This window comes from Leptodactylus fuscus, chromosome 10 (genome assembly GCF_031893055.1).
Source record: "Leptodactylus fuscus isolate aLepFus1 chromosome 10, aLepFus1.hap2, whole genome shotgun sequence".
NCBI lineage: Eukaryota > Metazoa > Chordata > Amphibia > Anura > Leptodactylidae > Leptodactylus > Leptodactylus fuscus.
In genome coordinates this window covers 30,844,734-30,868,341 of record NC_134274.1, presented here as the reverse complement: position 1 = coordinate 30,868,341, position 23,608 = coordinate 30,844,734, and the positions used below count along the sequence as shown (strand labels likewise).

Genomic DNA, 23,608 nt, shown 5'->3' with positions numbered 1-23,608 from the left:
TTCTGGACTTCGTGTGCTTTAAGGTGACCATACACATGAAACAGAAGTAGATTGATGGTTGGACAACTATTATCCAAATAATTGTCTATTGTCCACATGTACCTGCATGTTTTAGTCGATATTGGCAGGTACAACTGTACCAGTACATTTTCAGTAACATCGGTCGAAGGACAAGCGATCTCTCTAGGAACATCCTTTCGAGGAAAGATCATTCACAGATTGAAGAACTTTTGTAAGAATGACAGACCTTTATCCGACCATCATCTATAATCATCTATAAGATAAGAAAACATCCAACTTCTGGTTATTGGTTATTTATTGTTAAACTTCCAAATTGGTTGAAATCTTCCAATTTCATCATCCTTATTCTAATGTAAGGTATTTGACCACCACTAGCCCGATATTATTTTATCCCTAAACTTCACGCTTGTAATTTGTAGTTAGGAGAACGTAGTACAAGAAGGTGAGATGTGTTTTGTGTCTTCATCTCAGACTATTGCCGATTGCTGCTGATTTTATGATGGATTGTGATCACATTTTATTTTAAAATGTGATGGGAATTTTTTGTATTGTTCTGTGTATGCTATAGTGTAGAAATGCACTTTTGTCCGAAATATGCATGTTAATACGGCACAGCTAATGTGTGGCTTTCTAGAGGAATCAAGGAGCATTGTGCACAAAGTCCTATGAAGGTTTGGAAACTTTAATGTGCTTAGTTTCCAGCTTGGCAATGAACCAAGTTATGTCACTTATGTGACCTTGGAACATCTTTGGAGCCTTTGAACCAAAGATGAATCATTGGAAACCTTCAAACTTTTTGCATTCACTTTAAGCCATGGGACAAGGGACTGCTAACTTGCAAATCCCATTATGCGAGGAAACGCTACCTGCTGAACTTCCGAATTTGAGCTGACACCTGAAGAATGAAGATGTGGAGCAGTCGCCTCCCCCATGGTGGTGTTTGCCTTTTCTTGCTTTTAGGGGGTGCTTAAATAACAACAAAGAATGTTGAAATATTGGTTGAATGTGGAGAAATCGCTATGTCTGTGCCTCATGGCAATGTATTACAATCTATCTGCTTCTTGTGCTTGATAGAATTACATTACTTTTCTTTGCATTTGCTCTTTTCTCCATCGATTTCGATCGTATGACTACAAATGAGCAGCAAAACAACACCAGGAGTAACTCAAAATGTGTATAAGTATGAACTTTATTTTGCTATGTTTGTTCTTTTTGTGTCGTATGACCAGAATGTATGCAGGCTGAGCTATAGCTCCTGGTAACGTTACATTGAGCTGATCATAACTAAAGATAAATATGCTAAGGCAATCAATTTTATTTTTCTTTATTATGAAAAAAATGACATTGCCTATTGCCGTCTGTACATACTGGTTAACACACAAACAATTGATAGGTGTGCTCCATCTTATATATGTATATTTTTATTTACCTTTGTGCCATCTTGCCTATTTATCTATGAGTTTAAGTGAACGCTTGTCATTTTGGAACCATTGCATTTGTTTGTGTGCCGCGCTTTATATATATATATATATATATATATATATGTATTATAAAACTAAAAATAATTAATATAACCTCACCTCATTGGGAGAGTGGAAATAACACAGTATACATTGGTCACACAGGGTTTGGGTGGGGGTGTGCTTTAAGCTTTTAGTAGCTAGTCATGTGTTGTGGGATACCACATTATAGACATTTCATTTTATCGATAGAGGTTGTCCTTCTGTACATAAGCATATTAAAAGTCTTAGAGTACATATAGTACATTTACATGTGATAGAAGTTATTACATTAAAAGTCCACTTTGATCACCATTTCAGTGTATTCTACATAAAAGGTTAAGTAACTATGTAAATGCATTGTGTTACTTATTGTGGATAAAGTCCAAGTTACAGTCTGTATTATATGTTTGGTATGGGTGTTTTTAGTAACGCTCAGCAGGTTGGAATTACACTTTAGGGCGGGTTCACATCTGCGCCAGGTCTCCGCTTTGCAGGTTTCAATCTTCTTCCCAAGAAACTGGACAGGAGACGGAAACTGGCAGTCAGTTTTCGCCCGTGAATGTCTTCTGCCTCTCTGCGGCAAAACCGTTTTTTTTTTTTTTTATCTGGACACAAAGTTGGACATGCAGGACTTTTTGGCCGGTTAAAAAAAAACAAAAAAAAACGTTTTGCCGTGGAGACCAGAAGACGCTCACGCTCACACTGACTGCCGGGATTTCCGTCTCCTGTCCAATTTCTGGGGCAGAAGATGGAAACCCACAATGCGGAGACCAGGCACAGGTGGGAACCCGCCCTTAGATAGATGTTGGCTAAATTCTCATTCTGCAAACATCTATCTCTCCTGTCCCACTGTACAAGTGCTCACTTGGCTAGCTCAAGGATGCAAATCTTCTCAGTGGGTAAGATGGAAAAAGCCGCCACTGTTGGTGGCTTATTTTCCCTGAAAGTAAAATAATTGGACATGTCGAAATCCAACATGTCCACCAACATTTGGAGAAGAGTCAGACTCTCTGACACATTAGATAGTTGGCCATCCCTTCCAAAATGTGTGGGTTCATCTGTCATTGATCTAATGTAGATAGACAGCTAAATCCAGAATCGGGCAATATAAGAAATACAAGGTATTTGCCAAGTTACTTAACTTTAGAGTCAATTAATGGCTATATGTAACTGAAAATAGTTTTTCCATACCTGAGCATATTCTGAAAGGGATAAACACAACTGACTCTTAATGACTTAAAATGCACCATGTCACATATTGCCAATGGCCGCATGCTCTAGAAAAACTGTGGCCTTCTTTCTCACATCTAGCAATGATCGCTTATTTCATGTTACAAGATCCACTGGAAATGACACACGAACTTACATTACTTGTCAGGGACAACCAGGACACATTTTACAGGCAGTTTTAGTCTGTTTAAATCCATTGTGCCATATGAACGTGTTTGTCTTGATGTAGATTTCAGATTGATTTAAGTCCTGTTCTAAAATTAAGGTATAGATAACCTAAAATACATTTAATTCCACAAAGCTATCACTTGGGTTTCTAAATTTTTTAGCGGTAAAATATGTTCTAGCCGAAGCATGAAAATCGTGCATTATACTATGGGTACTCATATGAGAGGTCTTCAATCCTAAATCTAAAACTGGCCATATATTAGTAAATTAGAACTTTAGAAATTAATGGTGAAAATGTTTGTAATTGTGTCTTTTGAACAGAAAATATCTTTTTCCTGGTTTTTTTTCCATGCTGGTTGTCAATTTTGAATCTGCTACTCTAAAAATCAGATAGTAACTATTCTAGGATCCATATGTTAAAACTACAAAAATACCAAAAAGGTAATTCAAAGATAACAACCAATATGACTTTACTTTCTGTCCACTTTTGCAAAAATGGCCACTTCAACAAAAAAAATTGGAAAATCTTAGTAAATCCAATATAGTTTCTGATTTATCTATGTATGGCAGTTCTTATTTTTTGGGTGCAAACCCCTTTAAAAAAAAATCATATTTTTTTATATATAAAAAGGTTATTCATGTGATACAATGTAAATATTAGCATTATTATTTATATGTCTATAGCATGCTGGCAGATGTTAGACACTGTTCACGTCTCCTTCTCCATTGCATAATTATTTTCTCATTGCATATGTATTTGATCATTGTACTGAATTGTGTCGACACCTTAGGCAGTCAGCTCTGCTGTACTAAGGTCATTCAATGGCAATTGCATTGAATGTGAAAGTCTCCTGGACATTGTGACTGTGACTCCTATTGTATATACTGTATAGTATTCACATAACACGAAATATTTCTAACCATATGCTATTTCTTCCAGAGGTTCTTTTGAAGATTCTACGACAAGGTTTTATACGGCTTGTGTAGTTGAGGCCTTTGCTTATCTGCATTCCAAAGGGATTATTTATAGGGATCTCAAACCAGAGAATCTAATTCTGGACCATCGAGGTTATGCAAAGTTGGTAAGTTGACACATTCATTCTATTGTTAATATTGTACAGATTTCCATTTGGAAACCTGAAGAAGGCAATCTTTAACATTTTGTGTGAGGTCTCTCTCTATGGAAAGTCAATGGAAAACAATTGCTGATTGTACTCATTCATACAGGGAAAAAATGTCAGACCTGTATAGGTCCACCCATTGGACTCTTAGGTCCTGAATATGGAGAGATTTTTCTCAGCTCTTCCTGCTCTATATTATGCTGCAGATTGGACAGAATACTTAAAGAGTTATCCAGGATTAGAAAACATTAGAAAACAAGAACTCCACTTCCTTCTCTTAGAGTTATCACATCCATTGGTCTCATGGCCATGGCGGAACTTAGGCTTCATCCACATGACAAATTTTGTATTCGGAGTGTCTTCCATTTTTTTTTACCGTAAGTCACACAGATGACAACATGAAGATGAATCAGAATAGAACACGCTGTAAAAATATTGCATCAGAACTTCAGAAGACACTTGTAATACAAAGTTGGTTGTGTGCGTGAAGACTTAGTCCCATTCATTTAGGTAGGATTGAGCTTCATGACTATGTAACTAATGGACATGATGTCACTTCCTAAGAGGAGGAAATGGAGTTCTTTCTGAAAACAGCAGCCATGTTGTCTAATCCTGATAACCCCTTTAATATGTCTACTTCCCTTTAAATAAAATATTGCTTTGGAAGATTTGGACTCCATTTCACATGTCACTGTGCAGTGCTCCAATATAATTTAGAATAAACAATGGCTGATTTATTATGTTCTGCTCATGTGATTCTGCCTTCTTAGGTCTATGTTTCATGTAACACGGGCTGTGAAGATATTTTAGAGGACTTAGCCATTGTTTGGAGGCAAACATGCTGCCAACTGCTTGGCTTTGATGATATTCTTCTTCTACTACAGGTTGACTTTGGCTTTGCAAAGAAAATAGGCTTTGGTAAGAAAACATGGACCTTTTGTGGAACCCCTGAATATGTAGCTCCAGAGATCATCTTGAACAAAGGTCACGACATTTCAGCAGACTACTGGTCACTGGGAATCTTAATGTATGAACTTTTGACTGGCAGGTATGGGAATCGCCATGATAAAAATAGTAAAAGCAAATCGTGGAAGATTTATGTCCTTGTCACTTCGATTATAGCACTGGCAGGGACTAGACTTGGCAGTGGCTAATGTAAGTTAATGCTTATTTAATAAGGGTGTAACAGACATGCTCGAAACCTTAATATAGTAGCGAGGTGCAGCAAGGAGCAATGGTGCTCAATGTGACCCTACGTGAAGGCTTACAGGTTCATGTACAAAATATTATCTTATATTCCTATAGTTATGATATTTCAAAATACAAATGGAGATGTCTCTGTCTTATTCAAGAACTATGGATTCATAAAATGAGTCTTAAAACTTGATCGGACTACAGGGGTATTGGGGTATTGGTCAATGTTCCTTGTAAGCCTTTGTCGCTAGTGATCAGGTAAGGTTGAGTAAAGTAGGTGATGGTTTTATGGTAACATCCCTAGGGTCTAGGATAGAGAAGTCTGCAACTCTGGTGATAAAGAGCAGTGATGGGGTTAATGTCTGCAACCTGTTGTAGCATTAGATCTGAAATTAGAATAGTAAGACATCCCTCCTTTCACACAAACTGTACTCTCTGATCCTTTCCTCTCTTATACAGACTATTCTCATGTCCCTTGTGTTACACAGAGTGTTACCCAAGTACTAAAACATGTTTACCATGACCCCTACATTCACAGATAACTCCCCATGCTCCCTATCTCACAGAATGTTCCTCTCTCTCATAAACTGCTCCCCCATGACCGTCTTCCTTACAGAATGCTTCCTATGGCCCCTCTTTCACATGGACAGCTCCCATGCACCATTTCTTACATAGTGCTCTCCCTACTCCTGATACCTTCCTCTTACAAACTGCTCTCCATTGTCTCCTACAGACTTTTCCTTGTGCCCTATGTTACTTTTCCCCTTACACACAGATTGCCCCTAATGCCCCCTTCTCACAGACTATTCTTCCTCCCGTTGCTACACAGGTTACACTTTGGTCTTTTCCTGTAAGCTAAACACTCCCTGCATTGATCATAGAGATGAGCATGTATGGGGGAATAGTGAGAACTGTACAGCTACTGCATGGCTGCACAGTTCTCTTTGTGACTGGAAGACACCATTCAGGGATGCATTCCCTGATCTTTAAAGCAGGCGCACAGGGAGTTTTCATGACAGCAGACTTTCTCTATGCAGGGATAGATTTGGAGCATATTTGGGAACTTTGCAGATTAGCTTAAAGGGGACAGTGGTTGTACTTTGACAAGTTGGTCCAAAATAGACAACATATAAAGTTAATAGAGGTGTAGAAAAGGCACAAAGCTGATGTTGTTCTCTGTTGTCTCAATAAGCATTATGCACTTAATATCCATATATTTCCTTAGTGGAGTCCATTTTCTGCACATGAGGAGTAGAAATTAAAAAAAAAAATCAATTTCAAGGTTTTTGAGGGCACACATTACCCACTGCAAATCCATTTTCAGTCTTTACAAGACTAGACTCATATAGAGTAATGTGACCCATAAAGCTTTAATCATTCTGCCCTTATTATGTATAACACTGAATATTCCTCATGTCCTGCACAAATAATAAGCTTAAATAAATTTCATTCCACAGAATAGAGCGATGCAATTTCTATTAACATTCTAACAAGAAACATAATTTGCTCCTTCTAAGCAATAAAAGTAATGAGAATCCCATTTGCATTAATTGTATCAATTCTTTTTTTCCTCCAGCCCCCCATTCTCAGGTCCAGACCCTATGAAGACTTACAACATTATACTGAGAGGAATCGACATGATTGAATTTCCAAAGAAGATTACCAAAAATGCTGCTAATCTAATAAAAAAACTATGCAGGTAAGAATGAAAGCACTGCTAGGTGATGAAAAAGGACATGGGATGGCAAATTACCTGCAAAATGCTACAAAGGTTTGGCTAAAACAGTCTGTGGGTGCTAGAGCATGTCAAACCTCACAAGATTTATTTTGCGAATATTCATGAGGTTCAGCCTTCCGTTCGTTTTAAGCCAAATTGGATTAGATAGAACCATGAGTGCTATTATTTTATTATGGGGTCTCATCAGACTCCAGAGAATAATCAGCAGAGGCCGGGTGGGGGGGGGGGGGAAGAGGTGAAGGAAAATAACAAACACTTATACTCGCCTTGCCTCATCTATTTTGGGCATCTTTGTGGCATCGCATGGCGTCTTCTTCATGCCTCTTGGTGATGTCTCGTGTACCCAAGTCACTGATAAGGCCTGTGATTAAGTCTCAGAGATCACGTAAGGAACCTAAACACCTCAACACTAAGAACCAGCGTTTTGATGTCAACATGCCCCACATGACCGCTGAGACCCAATCACAGGCCACACTAGTGACTCTGGGGTGTATGATGTCATTTCGAGGCTGAAAGAGTCCTGAAGAGAGATCACCGACGTTGCAGGATCCTCAGGAAAGCTGAACTCAGGTGGGAATAATTTTTTATTTTCCCTCACCTCACTTGGACCTCTGGGGTCTGAGGAGACCCCAGACTATAATAGTATAGTGAGTTAGTGAGTGGTAAACCCCAAAAGTTTCATGTTCAAGTAAACCCAAAATTTTTGAAAATTTGAGGTCAAAGTCAGTTCTAAATGAATCAGTTTGCACCATCCCTAATGAGTACTTTCCTGCCAACATATGTTATCCATCTGGAAAATGACCATATTGTCTTAGCATTAGATAATATCCCTCATTCTGAGTTTCTGGCCGTTCTCTCCAACATACAGATTTTCAGTGGAACATTTGGTGCACATTATCCAGTAGCGTAGTGTATTTGATAATGTGCACCAAATGTTCCACTGAAAATCTGTATGTTGGAGAGACCGGCCAGAAACTCAGAATGAGAATTAATTCACATCACCATACAATTAAACAACAAAGAATGGACCTTCCTGTGCCCAAACATTTCTGCCAGGAAGATCATAATATCACCAATGACATGAAAATTTTGATTTTAAGAGGGAATTTTAAATCAAGAAAACAGCGACTGATTCATGAATACAAGTGCATGACCCTATTTAAAACTCTGGATAATGGAATGAATGTCTCACATGGGTTCATGTTATTCTATACAAATCACTGAACTAAGACAGCCATAAAGATAAAGAACCTGGGAACTGAGAATTGTTTATTTGTTTTTATATGTATATAGTAATAAGCCTCTTCCCCCTCCCTCCTGAAATCCTATCCCTATTAGAGATGAGCGAACAGTGTTCTATCGAACACATGTTCGATCGGATATCAGGGTGTTCGCCATGTTCGAATCGAATCGAACACCACGTGGTAAAGTGCGCCAAAATTCGATTCCCCTCCCACCTTCCCTGGCGCCTTTTTTGCACCAATAACAGCGCAGGGGAGGTGGGACAGGAACTACGACACCGGGGGCATTGAAAAAAATTGGAAAAAGTCATTGGCTGCCGAAATCAGGTGACCTCCATTTTAGACGAATAGTGGATTTCAAATCCGGGTCATATGAGAATGTGAACTTTGTGACTATGAGACAGGGATAGCTGTACAGGCAGGGATAGCTAGGGATAACCTTTATTTAGGGGGGAATGTTATTAAAAATAACTTTTTGGGGCTCTATCGGGTGTGTAATTGTGATTTTTGTGAGATAAACTTTTTCCCATAGGGATGCATTGGCCAGCGCTGATTGGCCGAATTCCGTACTCTGGCCAATCAGTGCTGGCCAATGCATTCTATTAGCTTGATGAAGCAGAGTGTGCACAAGGGTTCAAGCGCACCCTCGGCTCTGATGTAGCAGAGCCGAGGCTGCACAAGGGTTCAAGCGCACCCTCGGCTCTGATGTAGGAGAGCCGAGGGTGCACTTGAACCCTTGTGCACCCTCAGCTCTGCTACATCAGAGCCGAGGGTGCGCTTGAACCCTTGTGCACACTCTGCTTCATCAAGCTAATAGAATGCATTGGCCAGCGCTGATTGGCCAATGTATTCTATTAGCCTGATGAAGTAGAGCTGAATGTGTGTGCTAAGCACACACATTCAGCTCTACTTCATCGGGCTAATAGAATGCATTGGCCAGCGCTGATTGGCCAGAGTACGGAACTCGACCAATCAGCGCTGGCTCTGCTGGAGGAGGCGGAGTCTAAGATCGCTCCACACCAGTCTCCATTCAGGTCCGACCTTAGACTCCGCCTCCTCCGGCAGAGCCAGCGCTGATTGGCCGAAGGCTGGCCAATGCATTCCTATGCGAATGCAGAGACTTAGCAGTGCTGAGTCAGTTTTGCTCAACTACACATCTGATGCACACTCGGCACTGCTACATCAGATGTAGCAATCTGATGTAGCAGAGCCGAGGGTGCACTAGAACCCCTGTGCAAACTCAGTTCACGCTAATAGAATGCATTGGCCAGCGCTGATTGGCCAATGCATTCTATTAGCCCGATGAAGTAGAGCTGAATGTGTGTGCTAAGCACACACATTCAGCACTGCTTCATCACGCCAATACAATGCATTAGCCAGTGCTGATTGGCCAGAGTACGGAATTCGGCCAATCAGCGCTGGCTCTGCTGGAGGAGGCGGAGTCTAAGGTCGGACCTGAATGGAGACTGGTGTGGAGCGATCTTAGACTCCGCCTCCTCCAGCAGAGCCAGCGCTGATTGGTCGAGTTCCGTACTCTGGCCAATCAGCGCTGGCCAATGCATTCTATTAGCCCGATGAAGTAGAGCTGAATGTGTGTGCTTAGCACACACATTCAGCTCTACTTCATCAGGCTAATAGAATACATTGGCCAATCAGCGCTGGCCAATGCATTCTATTAGCTTGATGAAGCAGAGTGTGCACAAGGGTTCAAGCGCACCCTCGGCTCTGATGTAGCAGAGCCGAGGCTGCACAAGGGTTCAAGTGCACCCTCGGCTCTCCTACATCAGAGCCGAGGGTGCGCTTGAACCCTTGTGCAGCCTCGGCTCTGCTACATCAGAGCCGAGGGTGCGCTTGAACCCTTGTGCACACTCTGCTTCATCAAGCTAATAGAATGCATTGGCCAGCACTGATTGGCCAGAGTACGGAATTCGGCCAATCAGCGCTGGCCAATGCATTCTATTAGCCCGATGAAGTAGAGCTGAATGTGTGTGCTAAGCACACACATTCAGCACTGCTTCATCACGCCAATACAATGCATTAGCCAGTGCTGATTGGCCAGAGTACGGAATTCGGCCAATCAGCGCTGGCTCTGCTGGAGGAGGCGGAGTCTAAGATCGCTCCACACCAGTCTCCATTCAGGTCCGACCTTAGACTCCGCCTCCTCCAGCAGAGCCAGCGCTGATTGGCCGAATTCCGTACTCTGGCCAATCAGCACTGGCTAATGCATTGTATTGGCTTGATGAAGCAGTGCTGAATGTGTGTGCTTAGCACACACATTCAGCTCTACTTCATCGGGCTAATAGAATGCATTGGCCAGCGCTGATTGGCCGAATTCCGTACTCTGGCCAATCAGCACTGGCTAATGCATTGTATTGGCTTGATGAAGCAGTGCTGAATGTGTGTGCTTAGCACACACATTCAGCTCTACTTCATCGGGCTAATAGAATGCATTGGCCAATCAGCGCTGGCCAATGCATTCTATTAGCGTGAACTGAGTTTGCACAGGGGTTCTAGTGCACCCTCGGCTCTGCTACATCAGATTGCTACATCTGATGTAGCAGTGCCGAGTGTGCATCAGATGTGTAGTTGAGCAAAACTGACTCAGCACTGCTAAGTCTGCATTCGCATAGGAATGCATTGGCCAGCCTTCGGCCAATCAGCGCTGGCTCTGCCGGAGGAGGCGGAGTCTAAGGTCGGACCTGAATGGAGACTGGTGTGGAGCGATCTTAGACTCCGCCTCCTCCAGCAGAGCCAGCGCTGATTGGCCGAATTCCGTACTCTGGCCAATCAGCACTGGCTAATGCATTGTATTGGCTTGATGAAGCAGTGCTGAATGTGTGTGCTTAGCACACACATTCAGCTCTACTTCATCGGGCTAATAGAATGCATTGGCCAATCAGCGCTGGCCAATGCATTCTATTAGCGTGAACTGAGTTTGCACAGGGGTTCTAGTGCACCCTCGGCTCTGCTACATCAGATTGCTACATCTGATGTAGCAGTGCCGAGTGTGCATCAGATGTGTAGTTGAGCAAAACTGACTCAGCACTGCTAAGTCTGCATTCGCATAGGAATGCATTGGCCAGCCTTCGGCCAATCAGCGCTGGCTCTGCCGGAGGAGGCGGAGTCTAAGGTCGGACCTGAATGGAGACTGGTGTGGAGCTATCTTAGACTCCGCCTCCTCCAGCAGAGCCAGCGCTGATTGGTCGAGTTCCGTACTCTGGCCAATCAGCACTGGCCAATGCATTTCTATGGGGAAAAGTTAGCTTGCGAAAATCGCAAACTGACAGGGATTTCCATGAAATAAAGTGACTTTTATGCCCCCAGACATGCTTCCCCTGCTGTCCCAGTGTCATTCCAGGGTGTTGGTATCATTTCCTGGGGTGTCATAGTGGACTTGGTGACCCTCCAGACACGAATTTGGGTTTCCCCCTTAACGAGTTTATGTTCCCCATAGACTATAATGGGGTTCGAAACCCATTCGAACACTCGAACAGTGAGCGGCTGTTCGAATCGAATTTCGAACCTCGAACATTTTAGTGTTCGCTCATCTCTAATCCCTATGTGTCCAGTTGTACATAAATATGCAGCCTTCAGAAAGTATTTTTAGATATATCTGAAGAAGAAGCCAGGAAGCTTTGAAACGTTATATTCTGTCATCATTATGAGTTAGCCATTAAAAAAGGTATCACCTACTGAAGACTTGCAAGTTTTTTGTTTTTTATATAAGGGTGTTCAGGCACCTATCAGGGCAATTAAAGGACAGAGAATCCCTTTAAGGCTACATTCGCACAACTGAGCTGCAAAATGGCTGTGGAAAAACTTGTACCCAAGGGGCTCCATTTTTAACAGATTCCATAAATTTTAGCATATGTAGGGGTCTGTGAAAATGAACACAAATAGAACATGACCTACAGTCTAACGGCCCATTACAATGGACCTTCAAAATAACAGTCATGTGAATAGTCCCCATTAACTTGTATTGAATTTCATGTTGCCGAGTGATAACCATAAAAAAGCTACGGTATTATTCCCTATTGTGTGAATACAGCTTTAGGGCAAGTTCACACCTGCGCCTGGTCTCCGCTTTGTGGGTTTCCATCTTCTGCCCAGGAAACCACGACAGGAAACAGAAACCCAGCAGTCAATGTCTGCCCGTGAGTGCCTGTGAGCGTCTTCTGGTCTCTGCGGCGAAAACGTTTTTTTTTGTTGTTTTTTTTTTTACCAGACACAAAGTCCTGCAGGCCCGACTTTGTGTCTGGTTAAAAAAAACAGTTTCGCCGCAGAGACCAGAAGACGCTCACGAGTGGACACTTTGCAAACCCATTCAAATGAATGGGTTTGAAAAGTGATTGCCTGTTTCCATCTTCTGTCCAGTTTCGTGGGCAGAAGACGGAAACTTGTAAAGTGAAGACCGGACACAGTTGTGAACCCGTCCTTACTCCTGCTGTACTCAGCCTAAGGCTACATTCACACAACCGAGAATAATGGTCGTGTGACATTCGTTTTTTTTTAACAGATGTCACATGTCAATTTGTAAAGTGTTGCAGAATATGTTGGCACTATATAAATAAAATGTATCATTATTAGAGATGAGTGAATAGTGAAATATTCGAGACTCGATATTTGTTTCGAGTAGAGTCTCAATATTCGACTACTCGATCGAATTATCGAATTATAGTCTGTAGGAAAAAATGCTTGTTTCAGGGGAAACCACTATTCGAGTAAAGGAGAGTCACCAAGTCCACGAGTAGCAGGAGGAGACTGTTTAGGAGGAGTGCTGTGCAGTTAAAGCGCATGGACCCCATTTATAGTCTATGGGGTCCGTGCGCTTTAACTGCACAGCACTTGCAGTTGCGCTGATATTCCATTCGGGGGGTCCTCCTGCGGACTCCTTCCAAATGGGAAGCAAGCGCTAATGTGAACCGGCCCTTACTTGTCTTGCAGAACCAGCATTGATTGGCCGAATGCTATACACTGTATAACATTCGGCAAATCAACGCTGGTTCTGCAGCAGGCTCATCCTTGCTAGTCGGGAGAGCTGGCAGTTTGCTGTTACAAGGGAGCTGACTTTTTCTCATAGGAATGCATTGACCAGCGTTGATTGGCCAATCAACGCTGGTTCTGCCGGAGGCTCGTCTGTGAGGAGGCGGAATCTAAGATCGGACCACAGCAGTCTCCATTGTGGTCCGATCTTAGACTCCACCTCCTCACAGACGAGCCTCCGGCACAACCAGCGTTGATTGGTTGAATGCTGTATACTGGCCAGTAAATGCTGGTCAATGCATTCCTATGAGAAAAGTCAGCTCACTCGTAACAGCAAGCTGCCAGCTCTCCTGACTAGCAAGGACAAACCTGCCTCAGAACCAGCGTTGATTTGCCGAATGCTATACAGAATGCTGGCTCTGAATCGAATCTTTACTGCTAATAGCGATAGCATTCGAACGAGTACGAGTATTTTGTTTGAATATCTACTTAATCGAATACTACTCACTCATCTCTAATCATTATTATTACATGGCAGCATTTAATTCAATGCAAGTGAATGGGGGCGATTCACATGTCCACTATTTTGATGATTCATTGTAACAAATCGCCAAGCTATAGTTCATGTTCCTGTTTTATATTTTATACTTTAAAATCTATGGGAGATCTATGAAAACGTGTGCCCCTTGGGTATAAGTTTTTCACGGCAGGTTGGATCAATAACGAAAGAGCAATGAAATGTATCCTTGGGTTTTTTTTTCCGCTGACCGTTAAAAACTGAAGCAAAACTGATAACATTTGCCCATCAAAAATAGGAAAACGGAGCAGATGCAAAATGGTGGCAAAACCGCTGTTCAAACCAGACGTCTTCGTCCCTTTTTAATAGCCGCTAGATCCGTCATAAACGTCACTCTTGTGTGAATCAGACCAAAAGATAAAAATGAGTGACTCTCAAGATATATGTAGGTTTATTTTTATGATTTAGCAAATAAAACCTGTAAAATCCGGAATAGTATAAATCCCATGAATCCAAGTAATTATTACATTATTCGCTTTCCTAGAAAGTTTTGCGTTTAGGTGCCTTTGCTGGACTATGCTGCCCTCTTCTGGTGCATAGTTGTTACTGCTAGAAAAAAATACAGCAACAGCATTACCATTGTCAGCCTGCATGTGAAACACGGTCCCTGTTGTATGATATTATTGCGTATACCATGTAGGCCGTAGTATATAATGTGTAATCTTTTCTCTATTAGGGACAATCCGTCAGAAAGGTTAGGAAACTTGAAAAATGGAGTGAAAGATATCCAAAAGCACAAGTAAGTGACTGATAGTGATGTTACTAATATTAATAATAAAATTATTTTGCAGGAAAATAGTGAATAAGATGTTTCATTGATATATTATATTATTTTATTATATATTTTCTATATGGTCTATATTGTTCCTTCCCTTTAAGAAAAGCTGTCTTATTTAAACAGAACAAAAAAAAAAATTAAAATAGGCAACACGGTGGCTCAGTGGTTAGCACTGCAGCCTTACAGCGCTGGAGTCCTGGGTTCAAATCCTGCTAAGGACAACATCTGCAAGGATTTTGTATGTTCTCCCTGTGTTTGTGTGGATTTCCTCCAACGCTCAAAAGACATACTGATGGGGAAAAATGTAGATTAAAAATCAAGATAAAGGAGTTTCCACTGATTTCCAGAATAAAAGGATTATAAAATGCTCAAAGTCTGCTCCTACTCCCCCCCCCCCCCATAATCATAAAATAGTCAACTGGTCTGACCAAGATTGTCAGTCTTGCCCGGCTTGAGTATAAGACCTGTAGACACTACAAATCCTTCTAAGAACATTGCCATGGCTTTAACCTCAGTTAAAAATGGAAAAACCTCAGTGACAAATGGAGGGCTCCATATAGGTCATATTTCTAGAAATCAGTTCTTAGATCACAAGACACCACAATATGATCTTCTTACATGTAGCTATTATTAGCTTAACCCTGTCACCCCGTCTCTTAATATTTCACTGGATGGCACGTTGTTATCTGCTTTACCAATGTGATTTATTAGAAAGAGAAGGCTTCTAGTTTTAGAAAGGAAAGACATGGAGACCAGTTCATGACATTTCCTTCTGGAGAGCAGTCATGTATGTGGTTCAGTCTGAGCAAACACCCAAGGGATACAATGACAAAATATTATTCTAACATCTGTGCCAAGAATGACTTTTTCGTAGACATCAAGATGTTGGGAAAATGATTCTTATCAATGTTAGCTGCATGGACTGTGGAAAATTATTTCATCTCAGGGCTGCTTTGGCCTTTTTTCTACAAATACCCAGAAATCCCAGTTAAGTTCCCACGACACTACTATTTTATATTGTTACCTGCTTATCTCCCTGGTGGTCATTTTGGGTGTGCTGTGCTCAGTCTTAGGCAAGGGCTGCAAGGCGACATGATGAATGCAATGTGTCCGCAACCAGTCTGGGATTTTGCTATCTTTACAGCTAGAGATGAGCGAGTAGTATTTGGTCGAGTAGGTATTTGAAATATTTGTACTTGGTTGAATACCACGCGGTAACGCCCTTTACGTTTACCGCGTGGTATTCGACAGAGTACAAGTATTTAGAATACCGTAGTATTCAGTGGCGTAACTAGGAATGGCGGGGCCCCTTGGCGAACTTTTGACATGGCCCCCCCCCCCCCCCAACCGACACCGACGCCCTCGACCGACCCCCTCCTCCGCACTCTATTATGTCCCTTAGTAAGCCCTGCATACAGTATTATGTCCCTTAGTGGCCCCTGCACACAGTATTATGTCCCTTAGTGGCCCCTGCACACAGTATTATGTCCCTTAGTGGCCCCTGCACACAGTATTATGTCCCTTAGTGGCCCCTGCACACAGTATTATGTCCCTTAGTGGCCCCTGCACACAGTATTATGTCCCTTAGTGGCCCCTGCACACAGTATTATGTCCCTTAGTGGCCCCTGCACACAGTATTATGTCCCTTAGTGGCCCCTGCACACAGTATTATGTCCCTTAGTGGCCCCTGCACACAGTATTATGTCCCTTAGTGGCCCCTGCACACAGTATTATGTCCCTTAGTGGCCCCTGCACACAGTATTATGTCCCTTAGTGGCCCCTGCACACAGTATTATGTCCCTTAGTAGCCCCTGCACACAGTATTATCCCCCATAGTGGCCCCTGCACACAGTATTATGTCCCTTAGTAGCCCCTGCACATAGTATTTTATCCCCCATAGTGGCCCCTGCACACAGTATTATCCGACATAGTGGCCCCTCCACACAGTATTATGTCCCATAGTGGCCCCTGCACACAGTATTATGTCCCATAGTGGCCCCTGCACACAGTATTATGTCCCATAGTGGCCCCTGCACACAGTATTATCCGACATAGTGGCCCCTCCACACAGTATTATGTCCCATAGTGGCCCCTGCACACAATATTATGTCCCATAGTGGCCCCTGCACACAGTATTATGTCCCATAGTGGCCCCTGCACACAGTATTATGTCCCTTAGTAGCCCCTGCACACAGTATTATCCCCCATAGTGGCCCCTGCACACAGTATTATGTCCCTTAGTAGCCCCTGCACATAGTATTTTATCCCTTAGTGGCCCCTGCACACAGTATTATGTCCCTTAGTGGCCCCTGCACACAGTATTATGTCCCTTAGTAGCCCCTGCACACAGTATTATCCCCCATAGTGGCCCCTGCACACAGTATTATGTCCCTTAGTAGCCCCTGCACATAGTATTTTATCCCTTAGTGGCCCCTGCACACAGTATTATGTCCCTTAGTGGCCCCTGCACACAGTATTATGTCCCTTAGTGGCCCCTGCACACAGTATTATCCCCCATAGTGGCCCCTGCACACAGTATTATGTCCCTTAGTAGCCCCTGCACACAGTATTATCCCCCATAGTGTCCCCTGCACACAGTATTATACCCCATAATGGCCCCTGCACACAGTATTATAGCCCATAGTGGACACCCATAAACAAATATTATACTCTGGGGTCTTTTCAGACCCCAGAGTATAATAATGGGAGACCCGGGGGAATAAAAACATAAAAAATTACTGTTTATTACCTGTCCCCTGGCTCCTACGCTGTCTTCTCCGCTGCCATCCTTCTTCTATGACGTTGGACGTCACACGAACAGGGAAGCAGGCCGGGTTCATATGACGTCAGACAACTAGGAAGGAGGCCTGGCAGGATCGTGGAGAGGTAAGTAACAGTGTTTTTTACGTTCCCTTACCTCTCCTGGTCCGCCGATCATTATACTCGGGGGTCTGCAAAGACCCCCGAGTATAATGATAGTATTTGTGGGGCCCGCGGTGTCACTTACCGATCCTGGCCCAGCCAGGATTGGCTAGTAAATAGGATCCATAATGGCCTGTTAAAAAAAAAAACGCAGCAGTAGCGGCTGTCACCGCACCCCCTAATGGCCTTGTGGCAGCTGCCTCTGCAGTAGTTACGCCACTGGTAGTATTCGATCAAATACGTACTCAATCGAATACAACTTGCTCATCTCTATTTACAGACAATTCACGGTTCTAAAATTCTCTCATTGCACAATGTTTTATTGTCTGAGGCCTGTACCCCCATCCCACCCCCACCAGGCTAAAGTATTCTGTGGCTTTTAAGTGAGCTGCTTATCAGCTGAATGCGTATTCATAGGTATGCCTATTCTCAATGAATTCCCAGTGTTAGGATGGGTTTATATGTTGGACATGCAATGGGCACAACATGCGCCTAGGATGCTGCTAAACTGCGGATTAGGTGAATGTATCTGAAGACCATGTAGGTCCTGTGGCTAATGTAAAATTCTCTATAGCCCTGTCGAATTGGGAATTAATATTTGTGTTGTTTCGGGATATCTGGTCTATGTCTTTTAAAAAAAAGGCCTGTTATCTCTTCTGAGCATTTTAGTAAATACTTGAAAGCCGCCTGAAATAACAATTCAGGAGCAGAAAAGATGCTCCAGACTTGTTTTATGGAGAATACAAGAATTGACTACAATAGACATGATAGGATCTCTTTAAGATTTGCCTTCACATTTCATATAAACTAGGTAAGTAAGAAATGATTTCTCTTATTGCCCTTACTAATCTCAGTGGTTTTTCATGATGTCTTCCAGATGGTTTGAAGGCTTTAATTGGGAAGGATTAAGAAAAGGTACTCTCACACCTCCTATAATCCCAAGTGTAAGTATCAGACTGGCTCCCACCCAATTTACCAATTTACGTGGAACCATCTGTGAAGTTTACAACATTGTAATTTTCATCATAAAAGAGAAGTTATGAATGATACTACAGAGAGACATATATAGTGTGCATAATGGCTATTAGTCAGTGTCTGCTTGTGCACACAATACGTCGGACATCCGCAAACCGAGATCTAAGGCTCTGTGTTTACTTTGGTTCTCAATCGAAACAAAGCACAAAAAGTCAAAGCAGGGATCCCTGTTCTTTGTATGTCATCTCCTGAACAATTCATTCTGAAGTAAGAGAATACAGGAGACTCTATCAGTAATATACTATATTTAGTAGAAGTCAGTGATCCTTCTACAGCTATGGGAACCATAAAAGGGATTTTTAAGGTATTACAATAAAGGTACAGAATAAGGCTGGGTTCATGCAAACATATAAGATGATTATCCAAATTGCATCTGCAACAAGAAGGACGCCATTAAAGACAGTTGTCTACTATTATCTTAAAGTCCTTTTTGTCCACCATGCCTGTGCCAGTACCTGACTGTGATCCTGTCCCGTCTGTCCTGAGCTATCGCTACTGACCCTTTGCCACCTGCCCTGACCTATTGCCTGGTTTACTATACTACACAAGCTCAGCCTTTCTGGATTCACATTGCCTTTTGACCACACTGCTGACTGTTTCCTTCAGTACCACATGGAGAGTCTCTTAACCCAACTGGGTCAGCGGTCACTAACATCAGGACTAATCCTAGACAAGGGAGTAACTTGACAGAAGGTGCAGTCACATCTGGGTCCAAGAGTCTTTTGCTGCCCATGGGGTATCTGTTCCCAATATAAGAAGATCTTTACTATACACAATATATTATAGGTGTAGGCCTTTGTATTTGGGCCCAAGAGGTCATGTTATGTCTCTGTTCCTTAAGATAGCAATCTGGTGGCTCCCTGCAGTCCATATACCCATACAAGGATTAAAGGGTGAATACCAGGGGATCAGTTAGATAGCAGCCCTGAGAATAGCCCAAAACCAAACTGGTTTAGTGACCAGGGGGTCCACACTCACAGCATTACATACACATGTGGCTTTTTGAGTTAGAACCTGAAAAAACACTTTTAGGCTAAAAATCAAATCACCCCCATGTAACTGGTGGTAAAAACTGGGAGGAGACAGTGACAGTGTGACCCTGGGGGCTTATTCCTCTCATTTGGCCGAGGGTCGCAACCAGCCTAGAACCCCCAGGTACAATATCCAGCAACCTCTGAAGCAAGTTAGTTAACTCTGTATAACTCAAAAGAAACAGGTAAGATGTAAGGCTAAAGCATCATTTACACTATTTGTGCATTTGTATCACAATGCCTCATACTAAGTGCTCTAACACATGTTAATGTCCTGTATAGTAATCCAGAGCTTTTGACAGCATGATATTATATGTGGATTATGGCCATTTATACAGTTGCAGATACAGTAAACTACAGACTATAAAATTCTATGGGTGCTATATTACAGCTCTATAATGTAGCTATGTGCATGGTGCTTAAAGGGATTCTACCATTAAAATCACATTTTTTTTCTCACTAACACGTGGGAATGACCTTAAGAAAGGCTATTCTTCTCCTACCTTTAAATGTCTTCTCCATGCCACCGTTCAGTAGAAATCCCATTTTTTTCGTCTGTATACAAATGAGTTCTCTTGCACCACTGGGGGCAGTGCCCAGCACTCAAACAGCACTGGGGGCGTCCCCAATGCTGCGAAAGAACTCTCCAGCGAAGCCTCCATCTTCTTCAGGAACAGCCTCTCTGCGCGTCTTCTTCCGGAGCTGGGTTCAAACTTCTAGGGCTCGGGCTGAGCCAACTGCACATGCCCAAAGGCCACAAGAAAATGGCTATTTGCACCTGCTTACTGTGTAAGCGGCCATTTTCTTGTGGCCTGGGCATGCACAGTCGGCTCTGCCCGAGGCCTAGAAGATTGAACCCAGCTCCGGAAGAAGACACACAGAGAGCACGTTCCTGAAGAAGATGGAGGCTTCGCTGGAGAGTTCTCTCGCAAAATTGGGAACCCCCCCAGTGCTGCGAGAGAGCTCATTTGCATACAGATGAAAACCCAGATTTCTACCAAACGCTGGTGCAGAGAAGACATCTAAAGGTAGGAGAAGAATAGCCTTTCTTAAGGCCATTCCTATGTGTTAGTGAGGAAAAAATGTGATTTTAATGGTAGAATCCCTTTAAATGGCTGACTCTTTTATACCAATGTCATTGATAGCACTGTAAGTTAGTATTCTGGGCTGATTTACCTCTTTGTGTCTTCTTTTCCAGGTTTCATCCCCAACAGACACAAGCAATTTCGACAGTTTTCCAGAAGACAATGACGATCCTCCACCTGATGACAACTCAGGATGGGACATAGACTTTTAATGCATTTTTCTTACCTGCTTCTGCCTTGCTGAAGACAGCTTTCCTGAAACATGGCTGCCAAGAGAACAAAAGAAAGAACTGGGGAAGATTAATGCTCGGGGTCACCATGATGCCTTGATTGATGCTGCTATAGTAACTACAGTGGCATTAGGACTTATTGCTTAGTTCACGATAACCCTCTTTAACATATTTTTTTTTTTCGTTTTGACCTTTAATATAGCAGTCGACATGGTGGTCCTGAAGCAAAGCCTCATTCAAAAATATATGCTTTCTAATATTGCAGAGTTCACAATTTACCTTTTGAACAGTATAGTGTAAAATGTATTAAAACTGTACATATTTTGTAGCTAGTACTATCCATAGGAAGGAATAATTTATTTCGGTACAGTTGTCCACGTTAGGCAGTGATGCCTGAGTCTTTACAGGAGGGATGTGCAGTACGGCCCCTGGTTCTGCTCTTATACTACAGCTCTCACCATCATCTGGCTGGCTAGGGTTGATGGGATCGGTAGCTCAGCAGCGGCTGTAGGGTCGAATATTGCGTGTTCCTTCTTTAAAGTACATAACCGATGACTTACTGCAGGTCAGAGTAGATAAATGTGGAAAATATTTATTAATGTTTTACCCCAGCTGTGTCCTGCTGAAAAATGCTCTCCTTCCTTTATAGTGTTTCCTTTAGCCCATGCAAGTAAACGGTACCAGAGGCTGAACTAATATTCAGGAGTATGCAGCTTATTGAAGAAGTAGGCCCTGGTTGCCCTGTAGTATTAAACTTTAGGGGTTGGGGGACCTTGGAGCTCACCTTCATACTAAAGGGTGTCCCAGGTTCTCCGTCGAGGGGTATAAAGATCCCCTCTTGGAATATTGTAAGTGTTTAGAGCCCCCTTTAATTTAGCGAGAGCTATTGACATCTTTAAGGTATCATCCGTTTCTAGTTGATAATAGGCTTTATTCCCATGACTATTGGTTCGGCTATAAACATGGCTGCCACCAGTATGTGTAAGCAGTAGATGTACCATGATAATCTGTATGGTACAAAAAGTTCCCCAGTAAAGTGCTGAATTGGACGTTTGTTTTTCGCACTCATTGTGAGGACCACAATCATTTGGTCATTTTATGTTCATGTCAATCCAATTCTTGAAGCTGTGTTTTTTTGTTTTTTTTTGTTTTGTTTTTTGGTTTCTTTTTTACTTGTGTTCATGACCAGACTGAATGTTAACCTCTCTTTTGTTAGATTTTTAACAATTCTATTAATAAAAAGCACAACTGTTGCATATGCTGTTGAAAATGATCATGAAAGGCATCGTATTCATTCATCCATCTTCATCTACAACATTGAATGTACTTCTAGTAGGGGGGTCTATTTGGTTCTGGATTCTTTATCGGAAATGGACTATGATTAGTGACATTAGAAAGGTATATACATTCCTGCAAAACATAAAGGGCAAATACTTTATATACAAAAAGAAAAATATAAGGAAAAAATATTTTTTTGTACAGTGTTAGCCAGTGGATATGAAATATAAAAAAAAACTTGAGTCTTCAGTAGTTGATACCTTTTTTAATGGCTAACTAAAAATGATGACAGATTGCAAGCTTTCGAGGCTCTAGGCCTCTTCCTCATATGCCTGAGGAAGAGGCCTACAGCCTCGAAAGCTTGTAATCTATCATCATTAGTGTTGAGCGATTGGGATCAGAAAAGATCAGATTCCGATCGGCGATCGAGTAAATTTCACGATCGCGATCAGAATTCCGACCCGATCTTTTCCAGCGGGATCGAGATTGGAGGTTATCTCAAGATCGGCTCAACCCTAAAAGTGACTTTTCCCATAGAGAAGCATTAACTAGGGTTGAGGATCGGGATCGGAAAAGATCGGATTCCGATCGGCGATCGAGCAAATTTCACGATCGAGATCGGGATCGGCTGGAAAATGATCGGAAATCGGATTTTAAAATCGATCTTGAAATCTCAAGATCGGCTCAACCCTAATCATCATTTTTAGTTAGCCATTAAAAATGGTATCAACTACTGAAGACTCAAGTTTTTTTATAAAAGAAAAAGTCATTTATATATATCCTATATGCTGAACTAAAAGTCTAAGTCTTCTCCGTGGTGGCTTAGCATAGTCGGAGTTGATGGTAAGTGGAGTATAATGACAAGGATAGGAGAAATAGTCATTATATCTGTAGAGAATGTAAGAGTTATAAGCTTTTTAGCTGGAACCAAATTTGTATTCATAATAGAGGAGGTATGTTGGGTTGTATACTTGTCCGATGTCCTGTGATCATCATGTGCAGGTACTATCACACTTTTGTAGGAAGTGTTGCTGTAATATTTATATACAGATATATATGTATATAGGAAAGCATAGGACACATCCAATGGAGATCAAGTATTTCAACCATTAGGGTCAAAAGTATCAAACCCTTGCATTCTGTGATAGAGGGTCTCTGTAAGTGTAACCCATATCTGCCTATCCAAGATGCCCAAAACTAAGCTAAAATTTATAAAACGAGTTCAAACAAAGATCTTTGGATAAAAATCATATTAGCAACATATAGTGAAAGCAGTGTCCCCAAATATTTGGAGACTGTTATTACTCTAAATTTCCTTTTCCCAATTAAAAACATGCGCGCTCAGCTGAAATAGAGAGAGAGAGAGAGAGAAAGAGATAGATAGATAGATAGATAGATAGATAGATAGATAGATAGATAGATAGATAGATATTCTGATTAGGGTTGAGCGTTCGGGATCGGGAAAGATTGGATC

General features: G+C 42.1%; 1 protein-coding gene across 4 annotated transcripts in view; it reads left to right on the top strand.

Moving 5' to 3' along the window:
- PRKG1 (protein kinase cGMP-dependent 1) overlaps nt 1-22,211 on the top strand; it is a 726,550-nt gene extending 704,339 nt beyond the window's left edge. Inside the window, exons 13-19 of one of the 4 annotated variants that reach the window (XM_075257506.1) lie at nt 1,166-1,201; nt 3,862-4,003; nt 4,927-5,090; nt 6,813-6,935; nt 14,452-14,514; nt 18,353-18,419; nt 20,740-22,211. In XM_075257506.1, coding sequence (XP_075113607.1) covers nt 1,166-1,201; nt 3,862-4,003; nt 4,927-5,090; nt 6,813-6,935; nt 14,452-14,514; nt 18,353-18,419; nt 20,740-20,838 — 694 coding nt within the window. In that variant the 3' untranslated portion in view covers nt 20,839-22,211. The remainder of the gene's footprint in view (nt 1-1,165; nt 1,202-3,861; nt 4,004-4,926; nt 5,091-6,812; nt 6,936-14,451; nt 14,515-18,352; nt 18,420-20,739) is intronic. The other 3 variants (XM_075257504.1, XM_075257507.1, XM_075257505.1) reach the window with 3 other exon arrangements.
- Nucleotides 22,212-23,608: the final 1,397 nt, after the last annotated feature.